This window comes from Brachyistius frenatus, unplaced genomic scaffold, assembly GCF_029030835.1.
Source record: "Brachyistius frenatus isolate BFR_SWC_R1_liver_20210118 unplaced genomic scaffold, ASM2903083v1 Contig_4, whole genome shotgun sequence".
In the NCBI taxonomy this organism is placed as follows: domain Eukaryota; kingdom Metazoa; phylum Chordata; class Actinopteri; family Embiotocidae; genus Brachyistius; species Brachyistius frenatus.
This window is the reverse complement of record NW_027210603.1, coordinates 9,893,045-9,917,040: the sequence shown is the minus strand read 5'-3', so window position 1 is coordinate 9,917,040 and position 23,996 is coordinate 9,893,045. Positions and strand designations below refer to the sequence as shown.

At 37.5% G+C, this 23,996-nt stretch overlaps 1 protein-coding gene across 3 annotated transcripts in view; it reads right to left on the bottom strand.

Annotated features, from left to right (window-relative positions):
- cntn4 (contactin 4) overlaps positions 1-23,996 on the bottom strand; it is a 149,850-nt gene that overhangs the window by 114,077 nt on the left and 11,777 nt on the right. For all 3 annotated transcript variants that reach the window (XM_069714769.1, XM_069714760.1, XM_069714778.1), the window contains exon 2: positions 17,177-17,313. In XM_069714769.1, coding sequence (XP_069570870.1) covers positions 17,177-17,231 — 55 coding nt within the window. In that variant the 5' untranslated portion in view covers positions 17,232-17,313. The remainder of the gene's footprint in view (positions 1-17,176; positions 17,314-23,996) is intronic.

Below are 23,996 nucleotides of genomic sequence, written 5' to 3'. Positions count from 1 at the left end.
ATCAGCTCGTTTCAATCAGGTTTATATAAAATATCTTCAACCGGATTACTCTGAAAACTTTGCTCTTACCGGACAACTTCCAAGTTACAGCTCATGACTCTGCCGGTTTATTTTCATTTTTTTCCCATCGGCTCACAGCTCACTCCTTCCTCCTTAAGATATCTTCACTCAGCTGACCGCTTTGTGAGAATATAGTGTAAGGCTGAATGCATATTTTGATGTGGACTATGTCTGCATAATTCACCCAGCTTCCCGTCGTCAATTTATTTAATAAAACAATAAAACCAGGGTACCCACCTACACCCCCCCCCCCCCAAAAAAAAAAAAAAAAAAAAAAAAAAAAAACTTCCGGTTACTTCCATTGCATTGCAGTTTAAGACATTTTCGCATTGGCAGCATTTTTAAGACCCATAGGCAGAGGCAGCTTTAGCTATGTTTCATCTGTTTCAAGTGAAACAGGCCCCAAGCCATGAGGGGGCCCTCAATTGCAGTGCAATAATTGATAACTAACCAACTTTTGACCACAACAGCAGTCGTTACTTAATTTACAGCTGACATACTATGAACCACTTCACTCACCAGAGTCACATTTGGAGATGTGCCTCAGAAAGGTTGTTTTTGCAGTTTGTGGTTTATATTGTTTTGAATATTTTGACAACCTTCATACATTACATTGGGCATTAGAAACACCACAAAAACAAAACTGGGCATTACAAGCTTTGCAGATGTGGAATTTATGGGAAAGCCATTGTCTTGAATTGCATTTCATTGAAAGTTTGCACGAACAATTAAGTAGCCATTGAATGTATTTTGGTTTATACTTTGTATTACCACCGAATAATGTGGCAATGATGCAATACACTTACTTGAGCCAAGACGTTCTGTAGCAACACAACAAACAGATGTGTCCATCCTCAGTGTGGGCCAGAGTTGGTAGAAGGAATGCAGTTTCTAACTCTTTCATCAAGAGGGGATTACAATGTTAGATCACTGGCTGAGGAAGGAAGGCATAGTGCCACATGGCTAATTGGCTGAGGGGAGCTGATTCGCCACCCGCCAACTTATAAGAGGCAGCAGTCCTCCAGTCAAGTCCCCTAGATACTGCAAGTGAATGTCAAATAGCTCAAAGGTAATTAAATATGTAACACCATCAGTTTTGTGGCATTACATTGATGTCAGAGTTTCCTACAGTCGGTCATTGTGCACATGTTCGTTGTACAAATTGTTTAACAAGAACAAGAACCTCCTGCCTGTATAGACCTTTCACACAGGTGCAACTTATAACTATTACAATGTCTCGGTTCTATTTAAGTGTAAGATAACACCATAAGTGTTGCAGCATGTACAGCGCAGTTAATATTAATATTGATTATTACTCTTCTTTCTACAAGACATCAAGACAGTCCACCATGAAAAAGACCCACTCCTCTTTTTCCTTGCTGCAGTTTGGGCTTGCCATTAATTGAAGAAGTACTGATGAAATGTAAATTCTACACAGATGACATTACTTCTTAAGAAAATGTTCATAGCCAATACAAACCCAAATAATATCTCTGAAAACTGAGAGCAGGGACTCTTTAATATGCTAAAGAGTGCCATCTGTTGCCATCAATAACTTAATGTACTGAGCAGATAGCGCCATCTGACTTCATTACCTTCAAAGTGTGTTTTGAAGTACAGGTAATGATCCCCCTCTTGCTCATAACCCTTTGCCAATACAAACAAGAAACGGCTGCCTGTTGCAGAACCTGTATTTTCACATGTTTGATATCACAACAGATAGTTATCATCTTCGTAGGAGCACAGCAGATGTGGGAATCGCAGTGCTGTGCTACAATTCAGTTCTGGAGTTTATCTTATTGAATGTGCAGCTGCTTCATAATTTACTCTCAGGCCAAATGGAGCTGCATTCTCACTGCATGCTTGAGCAAAAATTGCCATAACACCTCCACGGGGATCTCTTTAATGAAATGTCATAATTAGGCCTACAAGTCATCTATCAGTCTGTCCTGATAATTTACCATATAAATTCTACCCATTAGCACCAATAGAAATCTGCTGGAGCAACTCATTACACAGAGTAATCAGTTTGGATAATGCATAATACATAAGTGTACTCCTGACCTGAGAGTCTTCAACCCTTATACAATTTCATTACAAGAGAAAAAAGTCCAATATTAGTCTTTACATTTTGGAAGTTCAGTTGCTTTCTGTTATGAGTGGAATGTGTGAACTGACTGTAAATGCGTATTATTATGACTGTTAATGTTACAAAGTTGCATGGGATTTCTGTTCTCAATAAGCAAGACTCCTTAGACAGCAGTCCACCGGTTATTATTGCCAAAGATTTATGTATATGAAAACTATTTACTACGTTAGAATAGTTTGGGCTATGGCTAGAAGGCCTGCAATCTAAATATACCCCTGCAATTAATGAGGTTGCATGTAAGACCCCACCAAGCAAATTGCCATAACATAGGGTACATGCCATCTTTTTTGTACTGAATTTCATATTTGTAAAGTAAAACTTCAATTATGCATGGTGCAGTGTGCTGTGTTTTGCAGATGTATTGTTTGTGTGGTTCTATTGCAGTGTGTTGCATGTTCCTACATAATACAGTTCTTATGTGTTCCTTAGAGTCAATACCCTTTATTTAAACAGAATTAAATCCATAAATCTAGACAGATTGGATTCACTAACTACTTCTCATGTTTGACGAGTCGGTAACAGTTGTAATGCCGTTTAGAAATGTGAGTGTACAAGCAGGATCCTTGTTCATTTAGCATTAGCATGATACAAAATAGTGTTTTAACCTTGTGTTTTAAACGTCAGCATTGTCAGCCCTTTGCCATGACTTCAGCAACTTGTCCTATTTTCCTATTTGTGATGACAGTAGGTTTGCAGTGGTCAAGAACATACTGTGGTCTGCTCAGGGCAGGCTACAACTCACTCAGTGAATCCAGTCTTGGGGTGACACATGGCTAAATGGCTACACAGTTCCCCCAGCTATGTGTCTGTCTTAGCTTTATCACTCTCCCAGCCTGTTACTCAGCTGCACGCTGAGCATTTGAGACAACGGCTTGCATTGGCTGCATTTCTGACAGCGTCTCACAAAATGTTGTAAAATGTTGAAACATGTTGACAAGGACACAAGTAATGTGACAAATCAAGGTAACTGGACGTACAACTGGCATGTCTCCCGTGTCTAAAATGTCAGTATTGGCTGCATAAACTTAGTGAGCCTATATTTGCCCTTTGCAGACATATCTCTATCAATTTGCATTTAACTGATACATAACGACAAACTCCATTGCAGAAATGCCAAGTCACAGTTACAGAGTGTCCACCAGACACCGCTCTCAATATAATTCTCAATTTAATTTAATTTAAAGTTAATCTCAAACAGTATTTACCTTGGTCACATTTATACAAATCTAACTGATTTCAATTAAGATGGGTTGTAAATTTGATATCAGCATCAGTATCAGGCTCAAACATCCTGTATCCTCACACTACATTTATTTGAAATAAGAGCTGGGTCTAATTTAAGGAAGAGACATTGTGAAATAAATATTTACTTGAAGGCAAATAAAGAGTGTGTTCTAACATACCACACTGTTTTGTTTTATACCATTTGTAAATAAAAAATAGCCATTATATTTATAAAATTAAATCAAACTATGCCAATTGTTTGGAACTATAACAACTTCACTGTAATCATGTTTATGATAATGGCAGATCTACTAAAGACAATGAAAATGACATCAATGTTGATCATAATCCTGATGATCACAATGATGATAACAGTGCTGCTGATTATGTTTTCTTCTCTTATAACATAGTTTCAGTAAGCAGTTTTAAAGTCAAATTGTTGCCAAAAGCAGTAACCACACTGGTTCCTCTCACTGGTTAATGGTGAATGTAATTCAGCACTAAATTATAGATCTGTCTGTTTTGTATGTGGGAAGATGACAGTGATTAAATTGTCACTCTTAAACACACTGTTACAAACTATGCTTATTTCTAATGAATACAAATGAGTACAATTAAATATGTTGTTAACTTGCCATAGATCCCCTGATCCTGATCAAGGGTCCATCTTGGTGGCAAGTTGTTTTTAATTGCCTACTGTAACCATTTATTTACCATCAATCAGTGTTTCTGAATGTGTTACTATGGTCTATTTTATACCTTGTCACAAAAACATTCTAAAATAAACAGTCAAAGCAGAAACATTTAGCTAAACTGACAGGCAAGGGTTGCAAATACGAGGATATCAGCCCCCTATTCATCTCTCTAGCTAGTATTCACAGTATAATTAATTCCAAGTTGCAGTTTGAGAAGAAAACTTAAAAAAATAAAATATCTTGTCCAATTGCAGGTGACAGTATAGGAATTTTTAGAATAAGTCTCAACATAAATACATTTTTTAAAAAAAGGTTTGAATAGCACCTAACTTAGTCCACTTTGAGAAATAAGCTTTTCATCAACACCCTCACATTCTCTAACTCTCAACAACCTACTTTCAATAGCAAAGCAAAAGATAGCACATCTTTTGAGGAAGCACATCAAACACCCTGTACCAACGTTTCTTTTTTTTTTTCTTTCTGAGCCTTTATGTGGAGTTCATAAAGATAGTGTCCTCTGTGATTGTTTGAGATAATACACAAGGCTCTGCAAGTGGAACAGATACATCTGAGACACATGAACCTTGAAGGAAATGTACTTTCTCCATGCTGCACGCAGAGAAGAGCAGCTACACATCTGGGTAAGACTGTGGGGACGCAAAATACTTCATAAGTGGGTTCAAGGTGATGAGAGTGGAGAATGTCTGCATAGCTTTCATGCTTCCTTGTGACTATTAGAATAGATAGTTCTGTCACAGCACATAAGTAGTTCACTGAGCTGGATAAAATAATTTTCTATCGTCGGGACACTGATGTATTGCATGGGTTTTAACAGCGAGAGTCCATTTCACATGCACTGCTCAAGTAAAAGCTCTGAAGGAAACTTAAAAGGATGATCATGGAATTTAAAACAAACAACTATTGTGGCATTCTCTTAATTTGGAAAGAATATTATTATCATTATTATTTGTAGTAGTGGTAGTATTTCTCCCACCTACTGCAGTCCATGTGAAAGACTAAATGGACTTTGTCTTATCATATTTTTCCTACAATATACAATAGAAATATTTCTATTGTTGATCCCATCCATCCATCCATTATCTATACCCGATTCAGGAAAACAGGGTCACGAGGGGGGCTGGAGCCTATCCCAGCTCGCTTTGGGCGAAGGCAGGGTACACCCTGGACAGGTCGCCAGCCTGTCACAGGGCCAACACATAGATACAGACAGAAACAAAGACCATTCACGCTCTCATTCACACAATTTTGTAGAATCACCAATGAACCTGACACGCATTTCTTTGGATGGTGGGAGGAAGCCGGAGGACCCGGGGAGAACCCACGCAGGCACAGGGAGAACATGCAAACTCCCCACAGAAAGGCCCGGGGACAGGGTGGAACCCGGAACCTTTTCACTGTGGGGCGACACTGCACCACTATGCCACCCATTGTTGATTCCCTTATAATTATTAGTATTGTTTTAATTGTGCACCTTTTGCCAACACAACTTCTTCTTTTTTTCTTCTTTTTTTTTTTTCATTTTGCCTGACCTACTTTGGTTTAGCATAAGTTATTTAAAATGTCTCTGATTATATCTATACAACTTTTTAATCAGGCACTCTTCTTAAACTTCCTCTTCTTTTTAGACTCATACATTCACACACACACACACAAATGTAATCAGCAATTAGATTTCCATTTGTTTTGTTGATTTATATGTTTAGCTATGTTTTTTTCTGTAAACTGTAACATATTGTTGTTTCTCAGAGCAAGACGGTGGCATATGGTATAAAATGCATGTCATAAATTGTTATTAAAAAGGTCTATATACAATAGAATTATTTAAATTCCTATTGATTGGAGTCGTTTAGAATTATCTTGTAAAGAGCCACCAGAGAGTGTAGCAGCTGGTGGATTACAGACACTCACAAATCAAAAACTATGGGTGTTTTCACACTTATTCCCTTTCAGCCCTGGAAATAAACTCAGAGTCAAACATTTGTGTGCATATGTCAACACCCCAACTGAGCTCACACCCCTCTTTCCAGTCTGGGTGTGGTTCACTTAATCTGTGCATTGTGAACACAAAGTTGTCCAGGCTCGCTTTACCTTTTGTTTTCACACACTTCAATAACATTCTTGGAAAATTAAATAAATGTGCTATTCAAATTTTTGTTAAGAATTAGGGCATCATTTTTTTTTTGTATGTTCTGACAATGTTATGGAAAAAACATTTAAGAAATGTTTATAACAAATATTTTTAGAATGTTCTTAGAGATCATTAATACATTTTAAGAGTAACACTCTGGGAACAACAACAACAACACCAACAAAAATTCTGGCTGATAACATACCTCAGCCATAATATTATCAGAATGGATTTGGAACAAAACGAGATGGCTGGTTTGGTGTGTACTGTGAACCGAAAGAGGACTGAGGCTCCATCGGAGCTGAAGTGGACCAGCAAGAGAAGTGAGTCCTCTTATTAAATTAATTCACAATGTGAACGCCAAAAGAACTGAGTAACTTCTCTGTTGGTCCAATTAAAGCGGACTGAGTATGATTCGTTTAAAGATGAACATATGTGAAAACAACCTAAAACAGTATTGGTTATGAGGAGCTTTGTGTAACTGTGAGGATAACCATGTGTGGGTTGTCTGAATGTCTTGGTAGAAAATAGATGTACGAGGCCTTAAAAGAACACGGTATATCATTCAATCTGGTGTTCTCGAGCACAGACAAAAATTGATCAAATGATATTTTCTGGAAGATGTCTGCCTACCCAGTTGTGCTTAGGGCGCTCAAACTGAAAATGATCCTCGACAATGATCAGCAGGACTTATCAGAAGTAATATCCTGTTTATAGGGAAAAATCCACAGACATGACTGTCAATAGTTTAGAATGAGGTCTGTGGATTAAACTTTTTGATTTAAATATATGTACTTTTTCAATGTTTTAAACATCAGAAATGAATTCCATTCACTTCCATTAAAAGTGGCAGCTTAAATTTAAGAACACCTGGGGAGTGACTGGTCCGACGTGCCTCGTCTCTCCCAGTGGCATGTCCCAGTTGTATTGCTACTGTAGCTGTCTTTTTAAAACAGATTTGAAAACTTTCACTGCTCTGCTGACACCTTTAAAAACAATTAACCATTATTATAATTGTTTTAAATTTCTTCCCTGCTTACATATACAAAAAAAAAACTGTAATAAACTGTAGCTTGATGTTTTTCATTGAAAACTAAACAAGCTACTTGCAAGCGTCTATTAGCGTTTTAATTAGTTTATGCTAACTGAGGCAAAATGCTCATGTTCTTCATAGAATATTAAAAATAGTTATTTGCCAATAGTGTAATATATATGCATATTATTCATATTTGTATTTATGATAAATAGTACATGCTTTATTGGAGTGTATATATCTCTGATTTCTGTACTTTATTGTATTTGCCTATATTTTATTTACATGGTTATTATGTGTGTGTGTGTGCGAGTTTCTTTCAGATCTTAACCTGTTCCTTGTGTTTCTGTGCAGTGCATTTCTCCCAGGGGATAAATAAAGTCTTATCTTAGCTTTCTCTCTGACATCTTTCTTGTTTCTTCAGGTGACTGGACTTGCAAAATCCTGTTCAGAGTTTATTTAGTTGTTACCTCAACGACAGTGCTCTTCTTAGGCTTTATAAAACAAAGCCTGCAAAGAAGTGAATATCACAGATGGGCGATGTATATCAGCGGATACTCTTACTTCAGCGGAAGTAAGAAGATTGAACTGATTCAATCTGCGAACACACGCACACGCACGCACGCACGCACGCACACACACACACACACACACACACACACACACACACACACACACACACACACACACACACACACACACACACACACACACACACATCATCCCCAATAACTACTCCTGAGCACAGTAGCAGCGCAGCTCAATGGCTAGCAGCATGCACAAATGTGATCCTACTGTGCAGTTCCCAGGAGAGATTGTGAGTATGACCGTAAATCATGTAGTCATGGAGTTTGCTAAGCAAGAATCAGGTGACTAAAGCTCAGAAAAAAAACAAAGCAATGATATGATCCCCTATAATGAATATGCAAATAAATGAATTAAAATGATTTTTCATCATGTATAGCATAGACGTAGCGCTGTTCTAACAGCGTAGCTATTCATCCCAGCAGTAAGCTGGAGGCAGTTATCATAAAATATGAAATATTAAACGCTATAAATCATTCAATATTACTAACGTAGATATGATCTGTTTAATTGCTCTATTTGTTAGGCACTTGTTAAGTAACACACAGTTTTGAATCATTATCTGTTACATGATTGACTATTTACATTTTACACCCTTACAATGTCTAAATAACATCAACCTAATTTATTTTCTTCTTATCCTCTTAAGCCCCCAGCTATTTTGTGATTTTTCCTAAAAAAAAACATTCCCAAACCCAGTCAGTAAAAGCTGCAAAAACCTAATGGCTAAAATTAACAACCTTGGGGTTAATGGACAAAGCGATATGCAGAGAGTTTTGAAATACAGTAAGCCCTTATCGCCAGGCCAGAGGGAGATTTCCAAAACTCCTGAAAAGATTGGCATTGCAACATCCACCAAATCAAAACTATGCAAGCAATATTTAGACATATGTGCTGTTTAAATCTATAAGGTTGGCTAAAATAAAGTACTGCCGTAAACAGGGGTTTGGTTTGATAGAGATGGAATGTGTCAGAGTGTAAAGAAAATCAGGGGTCTTGGTGTGATGTCTTTGCATGCTGTAAGCTGTTTATTGAACAATATACAAGATTCAATCAAAAAGTTCTGAGGCTGTTCCTGTTGCGTCCAAATGGAGCATAAAACAGTGATGTGCATGGTGCAGGTGGATTCTGTAATGTTGTTGAGTAAGGACCTGACATGCTTCAGAAAGCCTACAGAATTAAAGCAATAAGGCCGGTAAGGTCATTTGAGTTTCAAAAACCACAGAACATCATAAAAAGGCATGTCAGGTCAGAAGCACGCCAGCGGTTTTCATTCACAAGGTTGTGCACAATTAATTTGTCCCCCAGGGTCAGACTGTCAACACTGACTTCTACTATGATGTTCTGAGGCACCTGCCGGAAAACATTTGGCACCGGAAATGTGGGGCGATGGGAACTGGGTTCTCCAACATGACAATGGATCCGTTCACAGTGCGTTGACATCACACACGTTTCTCATTCACAACAACACAATCGCTCCCGGGTTCTACTGTGGATCTCTTCCACAGTGTCAAAATGGCAGCGCTTCAGGTTGAATGTTTGGGGAACAGAAAGAAGTCACAAGGAGACAGATCTGACGAGTAGAAATTACTGCATTATACAAACTCAACATTTTCTGTATCTATTTCAAATTAAAAGCCCTCTAGTTGATTCAGTGGAAAAAATACCCTTTATTTCTTAGCAAGGCTTTAATGTGAAATATTTGCATGAACATGTTGTGACTGAAATTGGAAACATCACACATTAACTTTGATGCTAGACCTTAAAAATTGTGGTGATACAATTTGGTGTTTGAAGCTTCTGAACTTTGTATAAACTGCAGTTGTGAGAAAGAAAACAGAACCTTGCTATACTGTTAATGATGAGAGCGTGGGTGACTCTCTTTATGATTATTATTTTTCTTACTTCTTTTTAGGTCACAAAAGCATAAAACATTGCTTCATTGTTTCATTATTTTGTTTTTGAAAGGAACAGATATTAGGCAGTTGAATGTTGCATTGTTTTCAGTCCACATTAACACACACAAACAAACACACAGTATGGTGATAAAAATTGGATGAAGTAAACAAGCCACAAAAAAAAGTAATTTAAGGTTGGCTCATATTTTACAGACTGTAGAATATACGTCTGCATTCGCAGTTGGTTTGGAGGCATTTTTTCAAGCCACTGTCTAAGAATATACCTAATCAAAAAAGCTGTGTTTAAACAAAGTAGGCAGAACACCAGAGTTCATGCATGTGTTGGTAGGTTAATGTTAAAGTGAAGAAAATACATATTGTGCACTAACTCTCATTTCAAGTTAGGGGAAATCTACTGCAGCAGCTAAAAAGGGTCAATTAAAGTACAAGGTTACACCAGGGAGCTGTAGTAAGGCCAACACGAGTCCTGTACTGCTGGTTAGAGATGCCATGCAAGCTTTTAGCTGAAACGAAAGCCATGACAGTGCATTAGTGGCCCAACTATCCAAAACAGGTCGTCCTTTCATGCCTCGGAAATGTTGGAAAAAGCGATGTCCCCTTGAGCTTACCTCAGTCAGTGGTTGTGTTTTGTGTTGATTGAATAGACAATATGCAAACGTTACAGTCTGCAAACAGAATGTGGATTTCTTTATTACAGTGACATGTTTCGGGCATGGCCGTTTAACCTGGTAGTTATTTAAACAGTAGGCTGACAAATCAAATAAAGAAAACAGCTTGTGTTAAGACAGCTGTTATTCACTGTTTTTGCAGTCCAGTACAGTACAGTACTGTGCAAATGCTTTTTACACTTCAGATGTGTAGTTTCTTTATCCCTAACGCAATACCATCATGGAGGCATCTGATGTGTCCGAGATTCATTCTGCAGCATGACAGAGACCTAAAATGTACGGCTGGAGTCACGAAGAACTAAAAGGAGTCCCGTAGCAGATGGTAAAGCCCCTTCAGAGTCCTGATCTCAACATTATGAAGTCAGTCTGGGATTACATGAATAGACAGAAGTCACTGAGACAGCCTGAAGCCACAAAGGAACTGTGGCAAGTTCTCCAATATGCCTGTAATAACCTTCCTGCCAAGTACTTTAAAACCTGTATGCAAAGTGTTTCTAGGAGAACTGGTGCTGTTTTAAAGACAAAGCTATTTACTGTACTTGGCATTAAGTTAATTGATCCAAAAAATAAAGTCATATTCAAGGCATTATTTTTGAAAACATCCTGATTACCCAAACCAGCCACTATACAACTGTTACTGATGTTGTAAGCTGGCTAGCAACAAACACACCAACTGTAGTTTCTGGAGGCTCTGACAGTCTCTCTCTTTTTTTGTGTGTCCACTTGGGTTATCCACTGACTTGTGCTGCATCTAAAATGTACCCTTCTGTCTGAACACATCTGTAGATTAGAAGATTGATGCCACATCCAATGTCACTGTAGGGTCTGAGAGCCACAATCAGCAAGTCTTCCATAGACTTCCAAGAGGGCGAAAACACCCTTGTCCAAACTTAAAAATCCACAAACCAGCACCTTTAAACTTTAACAATTGTGTGTTCTACTCCTTTTAATCAATGTGCACACACAAGACATGTAAAAAGTGATATGAAATTAAGCTTTTAGGGTAAGTTATATGTTGGGACTACTTGTCTTTGAGGTTGCGTGGTCTGTTGCTGCATTTACCTGATTCTGACAGTGAAGAACCAGAACATTTCCCATTACTGACTTGAATTTCATACTTACTGGATAAATATATAGCATAAATCTTTTGGCAAGAAAGTGAATTAGTGCATTCCTCAAACTTTTGATCTATTGCTGTACAGTGAGTCATTTCAAAGAGAAAACAACTTTCAGTAAAATATGTAATTTTCCCTCAAAGCAGAAAACATCTCTGCTTGGCTTTTAAAATGGCAGAGAATCTACTTTTGCTTTCTGTTGCTTATTCTGTGTCAAATTATGTCCTGTTCCTGGTTGTCTTTCCTACTCAGAATCCTTTTGTTGGAAGAAAACATATTTCTTGCTTTTCATGCAGCGGGGACATATTAGCATTTTACAACATTGTGCCGATTTAAAAATGTGGAAGCCAGCTTTCACTCACAAAGCAAAATGTGCTGGTGTCCAAACTGTCTAAGGGGGTGCTTGTACTCTATATTTGTGTTTGTGTGTGTGTGTGTGTGTGTGTGTGTGTGTGTGTGTGTGTGTGTGTGTGTGTGTGTGTGTGTGTGTGTGTGTGTGTGTGTGTGTGTGTGTGTGTGTGTGTGTGTGTGTGTTGCCCTGTATGAAATACTGAGCCAAAGAAAGACAGCCTCTTTAATCTGCGCCACAGCAACTTTCAGGGTGAAGGAATAAAAAAAAGGTTCTGAAACAGGACACAAAAATCACACACAAAATGAACAGCTTGGTGAAAAATGTGCAAGAGAGCATGAACAGAAGTAAAGGGGGCTTGCCGCTATCATCATGGTAGAATAAGCTGGGGCAACGAGCAGGGAATTAAGATTCGGATGCGTGGCGAAGCAGGACTGTGTGTTTGTATGTGTGTGTGTGTGTGTGTGTGTGTGTGTGAAAAACAAAGTAAACCATATGACCTACAAAATCACCCTCCTATCTGCACAAATCTTCACCCACCCAATTTACTTCTTGGAGGCTTTTGACAAACTCTCCATAAAAATTGTGGATTTGATAAATTATGGTTAGGTAGGTTTCTTTGAGTTTTACTATAAAATGATTCAGGCTTTGAAATGACCCTTTTTTTTTTTTTTTTTTTACCAAACCCACATATGCAACCTGTCTGGTTTGAAAAGGCCCTTTTAATAAAGCTGCAACGCTCTTCATGTTTGGTTAAAAAAATTTAAACAAGATTGCTACTTGCGTTTTTAGTGGGGATGCAATTCAAAAATGTAATCCCTAGAGGAATGGAGACATGAGATCTCATGATCTCATTTCATCAATTTATTTCACCTTTTTACAGACTTTTTCCGCTGATTAGAAGAGTAGGTGTCTCCTCTCATCCTTTACATTCTAAAAATGCCAATTTGCGACTTAACAAGTTAAGTCTCGGGTGACACTGTCAGCTGGTTTGAGACGAACTAAAGGCGGCCAGTTCACACTGCTGCACCTTTTCTCTGCAACTTTCTGAAACAGTTTGTCTCATCACAAATATTTGGTCTGAACTGGGACTGAAATGCACCACTTGCAGGTTTTATTTGTAATCAGCAGGTACTGTTAACATTACCAAAAAATGATATGTCCCTTAGGATCATTCTGACAATATTCAGTTTTTTTTATTTTTTTATTTTTTTATTAAGTCGATTAAATTATCTTCAAAACTGTGAAAGCAGGCCACAAATATTTTGTTTCACTTAAAAAACAACAACAACAACAAACAAACAAAATAATTTTCTAAAACATCCGGACACTGCAGTTTTTGGCAAACTTTAATCAAACAGCAGTGAAGAGTGCATGTTTGTGGGGACGATTTGCAGTTGCGGATTTATACTCATTCATCCCTCTGGTGAGTATTTCCACAGGTAAAATATGTAGCTCAAAATAAAGAAACAAACAAAAAACATAGTGCCCATGTTTACTATGCTGCAGACACACATTACCCAGTGCATTTTTAGTGCCTTACATTAAGTCTAACAAAGTGAAAACCTATTGTCAATATGTGTATCATTTTTATTTGTAAACATTCACAAACACAACATGTTTGCAGTGACTGGCCCAGGATAGCTTCCATAACCTTTTTTTTTCCCCAGCTCAACCTGAATTTATATTTTTCCTTTTTTTTCTGCTCAACATGAATGTTTTTTTTTTTCCCTTCTTTGGCTTCACCTTTCCTGATCTACATCTTTTTGGTCCATTTCTGCATTTTCCAAATCTCTACACCTGCAGTGAGTAAAGTGCTATAAAGAGCAATAGTAATAATGGAAAAATATGCATCAAAACACCAAAACATTGTGTCAGAAATGAAACAACCCCAGACTACAGGAAGGTGACTAATTTAAAAATGTAATTGGATTTTTAGTTTCAACTGGCACATATGTTGTTATCAAGCTTTTTATTAATTTGTGCGTGGAAAAGAATCAACTTATAACTCCCAGGGCTGAGGAGTGGGACTAAAACTGCAATAAACATCTGTACAATTATTTTATCCTATGAGCCTCTCTTCGATTTGCAAATACATTCTTACACTCTGCAGCACATGAAAGCCAAGTTCTTTAGGTCTGCATACACGGTGCCTCATTCGTGCTTCCAGTTTTCAAGTTTTAGCCACCTCTCTAATCCAAATCAAGCCCATGTGATCCATTGTGAAGCGAGTTTTGTTGCAAACTGATATGGAGGAGGGTTCTGACCTTTTTGCTATGCTTAAGCTTAAATATCTAAAAAACAATTTTTTTTTTTTTAAATACTATGATTTCTAGCACAGATGAAAACATGAACTGGATCAAGGTCTGCATTGATGTATCCCTGAGGAATTATTTTGAAGTATTTATTATTGCAATCATTTTGCAATGATAATAAACCCCTTTGAGTCTAAAGGTGACCCTTTCACAGCTGTGGTTCAAGGATGCGCTCAGTGGGTTAGTTGAAACGCACCACTTCCACTCAGTAGTTTAAAGATTTAGGGCCAGGGTCCTCATTACCACAGCTTCCCCCCATGACGTATAATGCTTCATACCCTGCTATTGCTCTTACAATGCTTTCTGAGTGTAAAAGAAGACCAATATAAATCCTGAGACAACTGTAGCTATTTAGCTGATATGACCTTATTCTGTGTTTCAAACTGCTTAGTATTTATTCTTGTTCAAGCAAGAAATTGAGTTGTAGTAAAATCTCAGCTGGATGCCAGCACGATATCTAGGAATTAAATTGAAATGCTGAATAATCTGCAGCACACAATTGATGTCAATCTGTAAAATGTCAATGCAGGAAGTAAGTTTCTTTCCAAATCCGTCAGACATTTGTAACTACCCAAAATTTGATAGGTGACAGATGATTTGGCAGAACTGTTGGCAAATTTGAGGGATATTAACGAAATTAGGATGATGTTAAAGTACACACTGGTAAATTTGAATGGGAGCATTTGAATATAAACTAATTATTATTCTACTTTGTAAAAACGATGAGGGTTTAAGATTCAGATGCATTGTCTTTGAAGGTACACCACAGGGAAACGCTTCATTTTTACAGTAAAAGAAATGCTGACTAGGACATTGCACAGAGTTGCTGAAGTTAACTGAGGCCAACTGCAACTCTATAGTTGTCACGCACAAATATTGTGAAGGAAAAAAAATATTTCAATACTAATATCAGAGTTCTTTCTTTGGTTGGTGACACACTAAAGCTAGCACAATTAGCACATTAGCAGCTACAGGCTTAGCAGCAGCAGACCATTTTTGATACACTTTGGGTTAGACAAATTATGTTTGATCACTCAATACTGTGTTCTCACATTACAATATGCTGGTACATGTGTCTGAAGAAATTGACCACTCATAGAACACAATTGCCAGGTAGCTCATTCTGTTGGCCTCATAAAAAAAAAAGCTATTTGGAAAGAAAAATAGCTTATGTCATGCTTCTGATCTACAACTGCATATTCTGAGAACCCCTGATGAATTCTCCATGACAAAAATGATCGCTGTGAGGTTTTAACTCCATACGGATTAAGCTGCGCACCACTCAATTATCACCCACTGGTTGCTGGGAGATTTATGTGCGATTGTTAGACCTATCATAAGTTCAGCAGTGACATGCATAGGTAACCTTGCAAGGGCAAATGCAACGTAGCTCCTTGAAACAAATCTGATAATCTTGTGTGCTCACAAATGGCATAATGTGTGTTGAGTAATGAGAAGGAGGGTTTGAGCAGAACACAGACCTCATCAATGGAGCCTTTTTCTTCATCTTGATTCGTATAATACCTGTTGATTAAACACTGAGTGATTCCACTGATGCTCTCTGGTGAACCCTCCAATTTGTAAAGGAGACAAATTAAAGTGCTCCATCAAAATGTGATCAATGCCAGAGAGCCTCTGGCTGAAATCGGCACCACGACATAATGAAGCTATAATTCAACTTTACTGCATGGTAAATGAATGATGGACATTTGAGAGAACCCAGGAAGGATTTCCTTCTAACTCATTGCCTCTTTTATATGTCAACTTGAGAAATTAACCTAAAATCAATCTACCTTTACCGCACTTCTTGTATAAAATAATTACTGTTGCTACAACATTTTATTTTAGAGCAACGTTTTATTTTCATGAAATCACTGATTCAATGGCAACTTACCATAAGAGTTGGCTGGCCTAAAATTATTTGAGGTAACTCTGTAATACCTAACAAAGGCTAATTTGAATTAGATCATGAGCAACTCTCTCAATCAGATCCCACTCTTGGATCTGTATTGTTACATGTGAAACATGAAAATTCAAGTATTTGGGAATAGTGAGCAACACCCATTTCATATTTAATTTTACATTAAAGGATAATGGATATCTGTTAACTTTAACTCTTTACTTACAAACTACAAATACTGGTCAAAGCTTAACAGGTTTGATCTGTGTGCACTATCATGGATATTTTAATAGCACTTAATTTCATTTAAACCAATTATTGTATCAATATTTTTGCATGTTTATTTGTATATATATATATACTTAATTCACACCAATTATGCAAGTGCATGACAATAATCTTTAAAAGATTGTATTTAGTTGAATCTTTAGAGATAGCATTACTTTTTAATACTGTCTTTTACTGATCCCAGTACACTGGGCTCCCGATGTCCCTTGCTGGATGATTTAAAAAAAGAACTGTCATGGGTTCAAGGGTTTACCAAAGCTATGGATTGATTGCAATTCTCCACTGGTGATAAAATCTTACTCTTATTTGTGATCTGCAAAGCCAAGTCAAAATGAATGTTTTTATATCCACTTAAATTCATTACACTCCCTTCATTCACATTCAGGATGAGGATGAGGATCATCTAACATTTCGTGAGTGCCAGGGACAGGACGAAATGAAAGCTGAAATACAATATTGCCTGGATTGGAAGATTTTAGCAGACAATTGTTTACTTTAACAATAACTCTCTTGTTGAATGGATTTTACATTCTTATTATTTTATATCAAAATAATCATAATAACAATGGGAGACAATATGTTTGCTTGTGGCTAATCTACTTGAAGTTCTTCCTTCTAAAACTACAGCTTTCATACAGCCACCTGCCCCAAATACATATGAATAAGGACTCAGACTTCACAAAGGCAGCTTTGGCATGCATCAAAAGTTCTTAATACGATACGTTACCTGCAAGGCACCCCATAAGTGACTGCAGCACCAGCAGTTTCCATAGCAACATCATCTTCAATTCCGTCGGGTCAAAGTAGTCTCACATCCAATCACAAATGTATGGAATCCGATTTGCACCTTTCTGGTTTTACGATCTGTAGAAAAAGAAACAGGTGAGATGAGCTGCCAGTAAGTCTCATTAGCAGTACCTTTGAAATTCAGTCTACTTCGTTTCCTGTTCAGCATGCTGATTTCACAAGGTGTGGAACAAAAAGCCTGCAAAAGGGTACAGACAAGTTATTATATGTGCTAATTATGAACTGCATTGATGGGCAATAAGCCAAACCCAAACCTGTGACTTTGTTACATTTGATTATCCACCATTAGTCACGATAACTTTTTACTACTGGTTTCACTTTCCTTTAAGCTAACCTACAGCAAAAAAAGAATGGGTCTCATTGTTGGGTTGGGATAATATATGGACATAAAGTATATATTTATTATCGTATATCCAGCCACACTATGGTCATTTTAAGTCCGTTTGAAAGCCAAGCCACTCATTTAAGTTCGCATGGCATTGTTTTTGCTAAAAATCCATGTAACTTTCACACTCATACAAGATAAAAGTCAAAAGATGGAAAAAGTTGTAACATTGGGGAAAAAAAACAACAACAAAAAAAACTGCTAAAGAACTTTAAAATGGTTGTGTGCTTTTCCCTGAACACAGACCATCCCTGGAGTTGGAATTCAAACTCGCAAGTTTGTTTATCAGGAGGGAAGCACTCAGTGTCTCAAACTTTAGTAAAAGGAAAAAAGGCTGAATGAGGCCGAAGTGAAGAAATAAATTGTCAAATGAATACCACTATCGTTGGTCTTTTTATATGTCTGTTTGTCTGTTTGTGTCAAAAAAGAAACCCAGACATTATAAGAAAATTGAGATCAGTGTGTTGCATTACAAACAGATTAAGTTATACAAAAAACACAAAACATTTACACGCAACTTGTGTAAATGTTTGAATGTAGTTTGAATTTTTACACTGTCTTTGGTTGTTTTCACAGTATCTACATGTCTTATGTCAAATTGTGTTAGTTTTAGTTAAAGTTAGGTCACTCAAGTACCATTATTTAGCATGTACAGAGTACTTTACATGTTTTGGGAAACATTTTCTGAAAAGCAATTAAAATGGACAAAGGTTTGCCTATATAGACACTGTCTGTATATGATTGGATTAATGAGTGTGTCAGTATTTTGATGCATATTACTACCCTGACTCTGCCCGACAATGAGTCTTCTCTGTGATTATACTTTGGAAACCCTTAGCAAATAAGGTGTGCTAATCCATTCTGAAGGGTAGACTAAACATGGACCAGAAGGGGCAGCTACGTATGATAACATTTCCAACAGTGGCTGCGGTAAATTTCAGCACACAGCTTATGATATATGGTGGTCCATGCAGATTGGTTAAAAGCTGCTCCAGTTTTTTCAAAATGACCCTGAAGTCTGCCCCCAATAGGATGCAACAATTGGAAACAAACCCCAAGTTAGTGTGGAGAGATTGCAATGAATTTGGGATAATATTGTTTTGAAGTGTCAAAAATTGAATAATGGTGGGAAAGGCACAAAAAATATATATATATATTTCCAACAATTGTTTCACACCAGTAGCAAACATTTCTTAGATGTTGACACTAGATCATTCAATATCTTACCTCCCCCATAATGCTTTGGGGTTGGAAACAATGTAACGTCAACATAACACCACTATGGAATCAATGGGTTAGATTCATGCTGCACAGATACAGTTGTATTTTTTTTTCTTTCCGATACATATTATATAGGTAAAACCAATATTATGTACAACTTGGGGTTATAGACATTCCATGGGGACTAATACAATACAATGAATTGATGACATTTAGGCCTTGTAAAATCAGCTCAGAGAATATCAGCTTTTGCTTACAGATTTTGATTTTTTGATTTAAAAAAAAAAAAAAAAAAAATAAAGTTACAATAACAAACTAATTAGGCAAAGTGACTCTAAAAAACATGTTTCTCCAAAGTAATTTACATGGACTGTTTTTGAGCGATTGGTAAAAAAAAATGATTTGTTCACATTGGCTTGTTGCCTTCTACTTCTTTTATCGTCATTGCTACCCTTTAGGACCCATAACCTTCACCACCTGCCAATGTGACTTATCGCCCTATGCAGCTGCCAGAAATGTGTATTCTACACCTGTGTCCATGGCATGCGGATACATTTTGTAAAGATTCATTAGGTAAGGTGAGATAAACCAAATAATGGGATTAATTCTTTAAACATTGGCTGCTAAACACTAAACAAGGTATGTATTTATTTTCCGATTTCCAGGCTGAACGTTAAAATGCTTTCTACGTTATACTGATAGGTATTTGATTTAAAGTGGTTGTTCAGTAAAACCGGATGAAAATAGGGCACAGTGAAGGGAGGCAGATGTATCCAGTTTGCCGCTCACTCTGAGGGAAGAATACAGAAAAAGTTCTTGAAATGTCAGAGGCTGCCTTTTGAAAAGCTGTACTATTGTAAGAATTAAAGCAATACCAACAGTTGAGAAGGAAACAAGCCGTAATAATCTAACGTCTCCTGGGTAAAAATATATTTAGAGCTGAGGCATGTTCAACCGAAACCTTTTCAATATTACAACTACTTGGGTAATTTTGCCATCACAAAGAAGCACAGAAGAACTCTGTTATTCCACCCCTGCTGTGATTCAGTGTATAAACAGCACAGAGTTTTAAAACACAGACACAGAAAGTGAGACAAAACCACAGAAAAACACCTGAAAATGTTTGAGTAGGCCACGCTCTCATTAATCTCAGATTCTCTACCTTGCAGCTGTCTCCTGCCTCCACCTACAGAAAAGAGGCCTTTTATCTCCATACATCATGTAGAGGCTTGTCAGAATCTGTCTTGGCTATATCAGTGGTTCAAGGCTCTGCCTTACTCCTAGAGAGCAGTTTTATGCATATTAAAGCATGTCTTATGAAAGCACCGAGCCCGGTGCCTATTAGGCTAATGCCTGTTTTGCCTGTGGTGTTGGTTTCCTTTTAACATTTTACTCCAGTGTTATTTAATAGATTCAATTAGTACAAAACATTTAGTGTGATGCACAGAGGAATGACAGGTTTAATTGCAGGATTCTTTTTGGGGACACACCTAACCTGACAGTGTACTTAATTGGGGATATAAACAGATACCGTATCATATTATGACATAGGATCATGTAAATGCAAGCCTTTATTGCTTGTTTGCCTGAACTAAGAATTTTTCCTTTGTTATTTTATAAGAAAACAAAAAAACAATTCGGTAATAATGTCACTTTTAGCAACAAGAAATATGTTGCATCCCTCTACCAACTAAGGCAGTCAAAAGAAAGAAATTCACAATGCCAGGAGTACACAAAACAGGCAAATAAAAACATAGAGCGCAGGCTGGGACTGACTACAAAAAGAAGGGTCCAAAATGCAAAACAAGAACAGGTACGGTACAAACATGTGGAGCCAAACCTGCGGGGTGCACTACAAAGCAAGTTAAGCATACCCTGGCTTTCTTTGTACGAGCGGGCTCCACAAAGCAGAAACTCGCAGGAAATCAGCACTACGACGGTGGTGATCAAGTTTCTTTGTTAACCCAGACTTTCTGCTTTAGGCAGAGTGCATTCACATAAAATGGGAGGTGTTTGCAGCATTTGACCACTTACAAACATGGACAAGTGTATTGACAGCAGAATTACATGTTTTACAAAAGAGAAGCAAATTATAATTGTAAAAAAAATATGAGGACGTTACATGCATAATCAAGGCTGTGCTGGCAAAAAAATTGCAGACTGTGTGACTGTGCAACCTAAGTTGAAAAGCTTGTGTCACCTTACCATGAAGTGCACAGGAAAATCTGACTCTAATTACATGTGCATATTTCATGAAATTAATGGTTTCTTAAATGTATTCTTGTGAGATGTTGGAACGTTTTAGTGTTATCCTTTCACCTGCGGCCCCGGAGGTGTCTAACGGACTGAGGAGCAAATAAGAAATAAATATACAAACATAATTCAAAGCAGTAGATATGTTTACTGTCATAAGGCTACAACAAGTGCAATGGTTTTGTGCTTCAATCAGTCCCTGTTGTAGGATAACATCAGTATAAAAACACAATGAAATAAATCTATATCTCATAAAAATCGCCAAGGAAAGTCACAGATGTTTGCCGGTCTCTGAAAACGTTGCCCCCCGCAGAGAGCTGTCTAACTCCGCGCAGCGAGCTCCACGGGATCTTGTACGATTGCCGATGACATTTTCCAAGAGAATTGATTCGTCAGTAGGCGGTACTTTCTTACGTTTGGATCCGATATCTTGAACATAACCTGCTGGACCAGGTAAAGTTCACAGCATAAGTTACTGTGGTGATGTAGCCAGGTTAAAAGAGTCATACCTTTGTGACACTGACAACCCTGGCTTTAGTCTCAACATACCTCGCTAACCCACTAATCTCGCTTGGTACCCCTCTGGTAACTGGAAAGATGAACTGGCACCAAGTGAGGCAAGTTGATATCTGACTGACCAATTATGTTAATTGAAAATAATTCTTCATAATATAACTAATATTCAGTATTATGTTTTATTTCTATCCATTTGCTATATTTTATTTATTTATTGTTATAATATATTTTATAAGGTGGAACAAATTCTCAGCCTCTGACAGTCTGGCAAGTTCCAGAAAATGATTGTCGGAGGGAGGAGATGGGGAAGAGCGATTGAAAATTGTACTTTAAATGGATACCGTGCATATTTAACGACACAAAAACATTTTATACCCAGTGTAATTTATTCATCTTTTTCAATTAAGCACTCAGCCACTTTTAGTCATCAAACTATATGCTCTGAACAATGTTCCAGTATCAAAATGTGAGATATGATAAAAAATATTAGTTTTTCTATTCTTTTCTTTTTAATCTATTCAATGTTTAGAGATGCTAGCACCTAAGTTAATAACGGAAGCTTTTTCAATGACAGTATGCTAATTAAAACATTAAAACTGTGAAACATTGGCTTTCAGCTGTTGCCCCTGACCATTTTCGTAGACTTACACAGTACAGACAGTTGCTTTTGCAAGCTGTATTTTACAGCATGTTTTGCACTTCCCTATGCCCTCGCTTTCAACCAGATGACTCTGTGTTCCCCACCACCTCCACTCAAGCAAAAATAGTCCCAGTGGCTTGTCTAAGGGCTTTGGGTGTGTGCAGGGGCTAGTGTACGCTTGTGCAGGGTGACACCCAACCCTGGTCGGTCACTCGGAAACTTCCCCATGGTGGGTGCAACAGCTTAGCTACAGTTGCACTGCGTGTGCTTCCAATTACCGTTGCCCTCCTTGCACCATATGGAGGCAGGCAGTGCGGATGTCTTCCAGGATTTTCTATTATTGAATCGGCTTAATATCTAAAGGAATGCACAACTGCATTTGCAGAACAGCCATCAGGAACCCCTTTCTCTGAAATAACATGTGATTGCCCTAACGTTTTTGTCACAGACTACATTTTCTAAAGCCTGAATACAGAGCCATGAGACTTGTGTTGATTTATAGGTCTTGTTTCCACATGATTTGGCAGTTCGTATACTGATCTGTATCTGTATGTAAAGGAGGACCTTCTTCCGGGTGTAAAAATCCCTTTAGAATTCCCAGAGCTTACGCACAGAGATGGAGTTACTCTTTGTAACTTAGTTTTCCTCCTGATTGTTAAGGTCTATTTTTACAGTATCAGAGTCTTAGTTTGGCTCCTTCCACCCCTCACATTTCAACCCAATAAAGCACACTAAAGGCAGCTAAAGATATCTACTGCGCACCACACAAACTTTCTTGTCTCTTGTTGCTGTAATCTATTTAGTTACTTGATTCCAGCAAAATGGAAGTTGATAAATGTTCTGGCTACACAGAGCATATCCAGCTCTGGCCTTGTTAACGAAGTGACCGGCTCACCAGTGCTTGTTATGTTACATCTATGACAAAGATGATTCTTTCTTCTTACGTACTCATTTAGAAAGACAGCATTCAAAGCTTTTAATAAGCCAAATCAAAGCTAACTGGAGGAAAATATAAACAAGGTAGAACTGTAGTGATACTTTGATCCGCAAATACTTCAAGTAACACTGCTGTGAAGTCACATGATTAAATAACTGCAAATAAGACGAAATGATGAGAGGGAATGCATCCCTTCCCGGTGTGACTTTTTATTATTGAAATTAGTAAAGGACTACTGCAATACCAGTTACACCACCGCTAGTACTGCTACTTACAGTATCACTATTTATACCAGTATTTATAGGCTACTGTCACCATTACAAATACTGTTGTTAGAACTAGATACTAGACCTGGTACAAATAGTACAAATCAAAAAGTAATTATAATTCACAGGTATCACTCTCTTTTTGTAATGCTGATATTCCCTGATTCCCTGCCATAATTTGCTGTTGGATTCAGCAACCAATCAAGCATTAGTTATCATAGATGTAATACCGTATACTGCAGCTTCATCTGCCATCACAAAGATTGATGATGCTTTAGGGCATAAGGGGAGGAGATAATCAGTCTATTCAGTCAGCAACAAATTACCAGAAAATTGAAAGATTGATACATTTTCACCCATCATATAGTTAACAACTTATCCAATCTTTCATGCGCAAAATGACGAGAGAAATTGTGCACCAGTATCTTTTTTTCTAAATGCACAATAGTAGTTTGGTTATTCTGCCCTGTGTATTCTGAAAAAAACTACTGCGAGATAATCTGCAGGGAAAGGAAATGTATA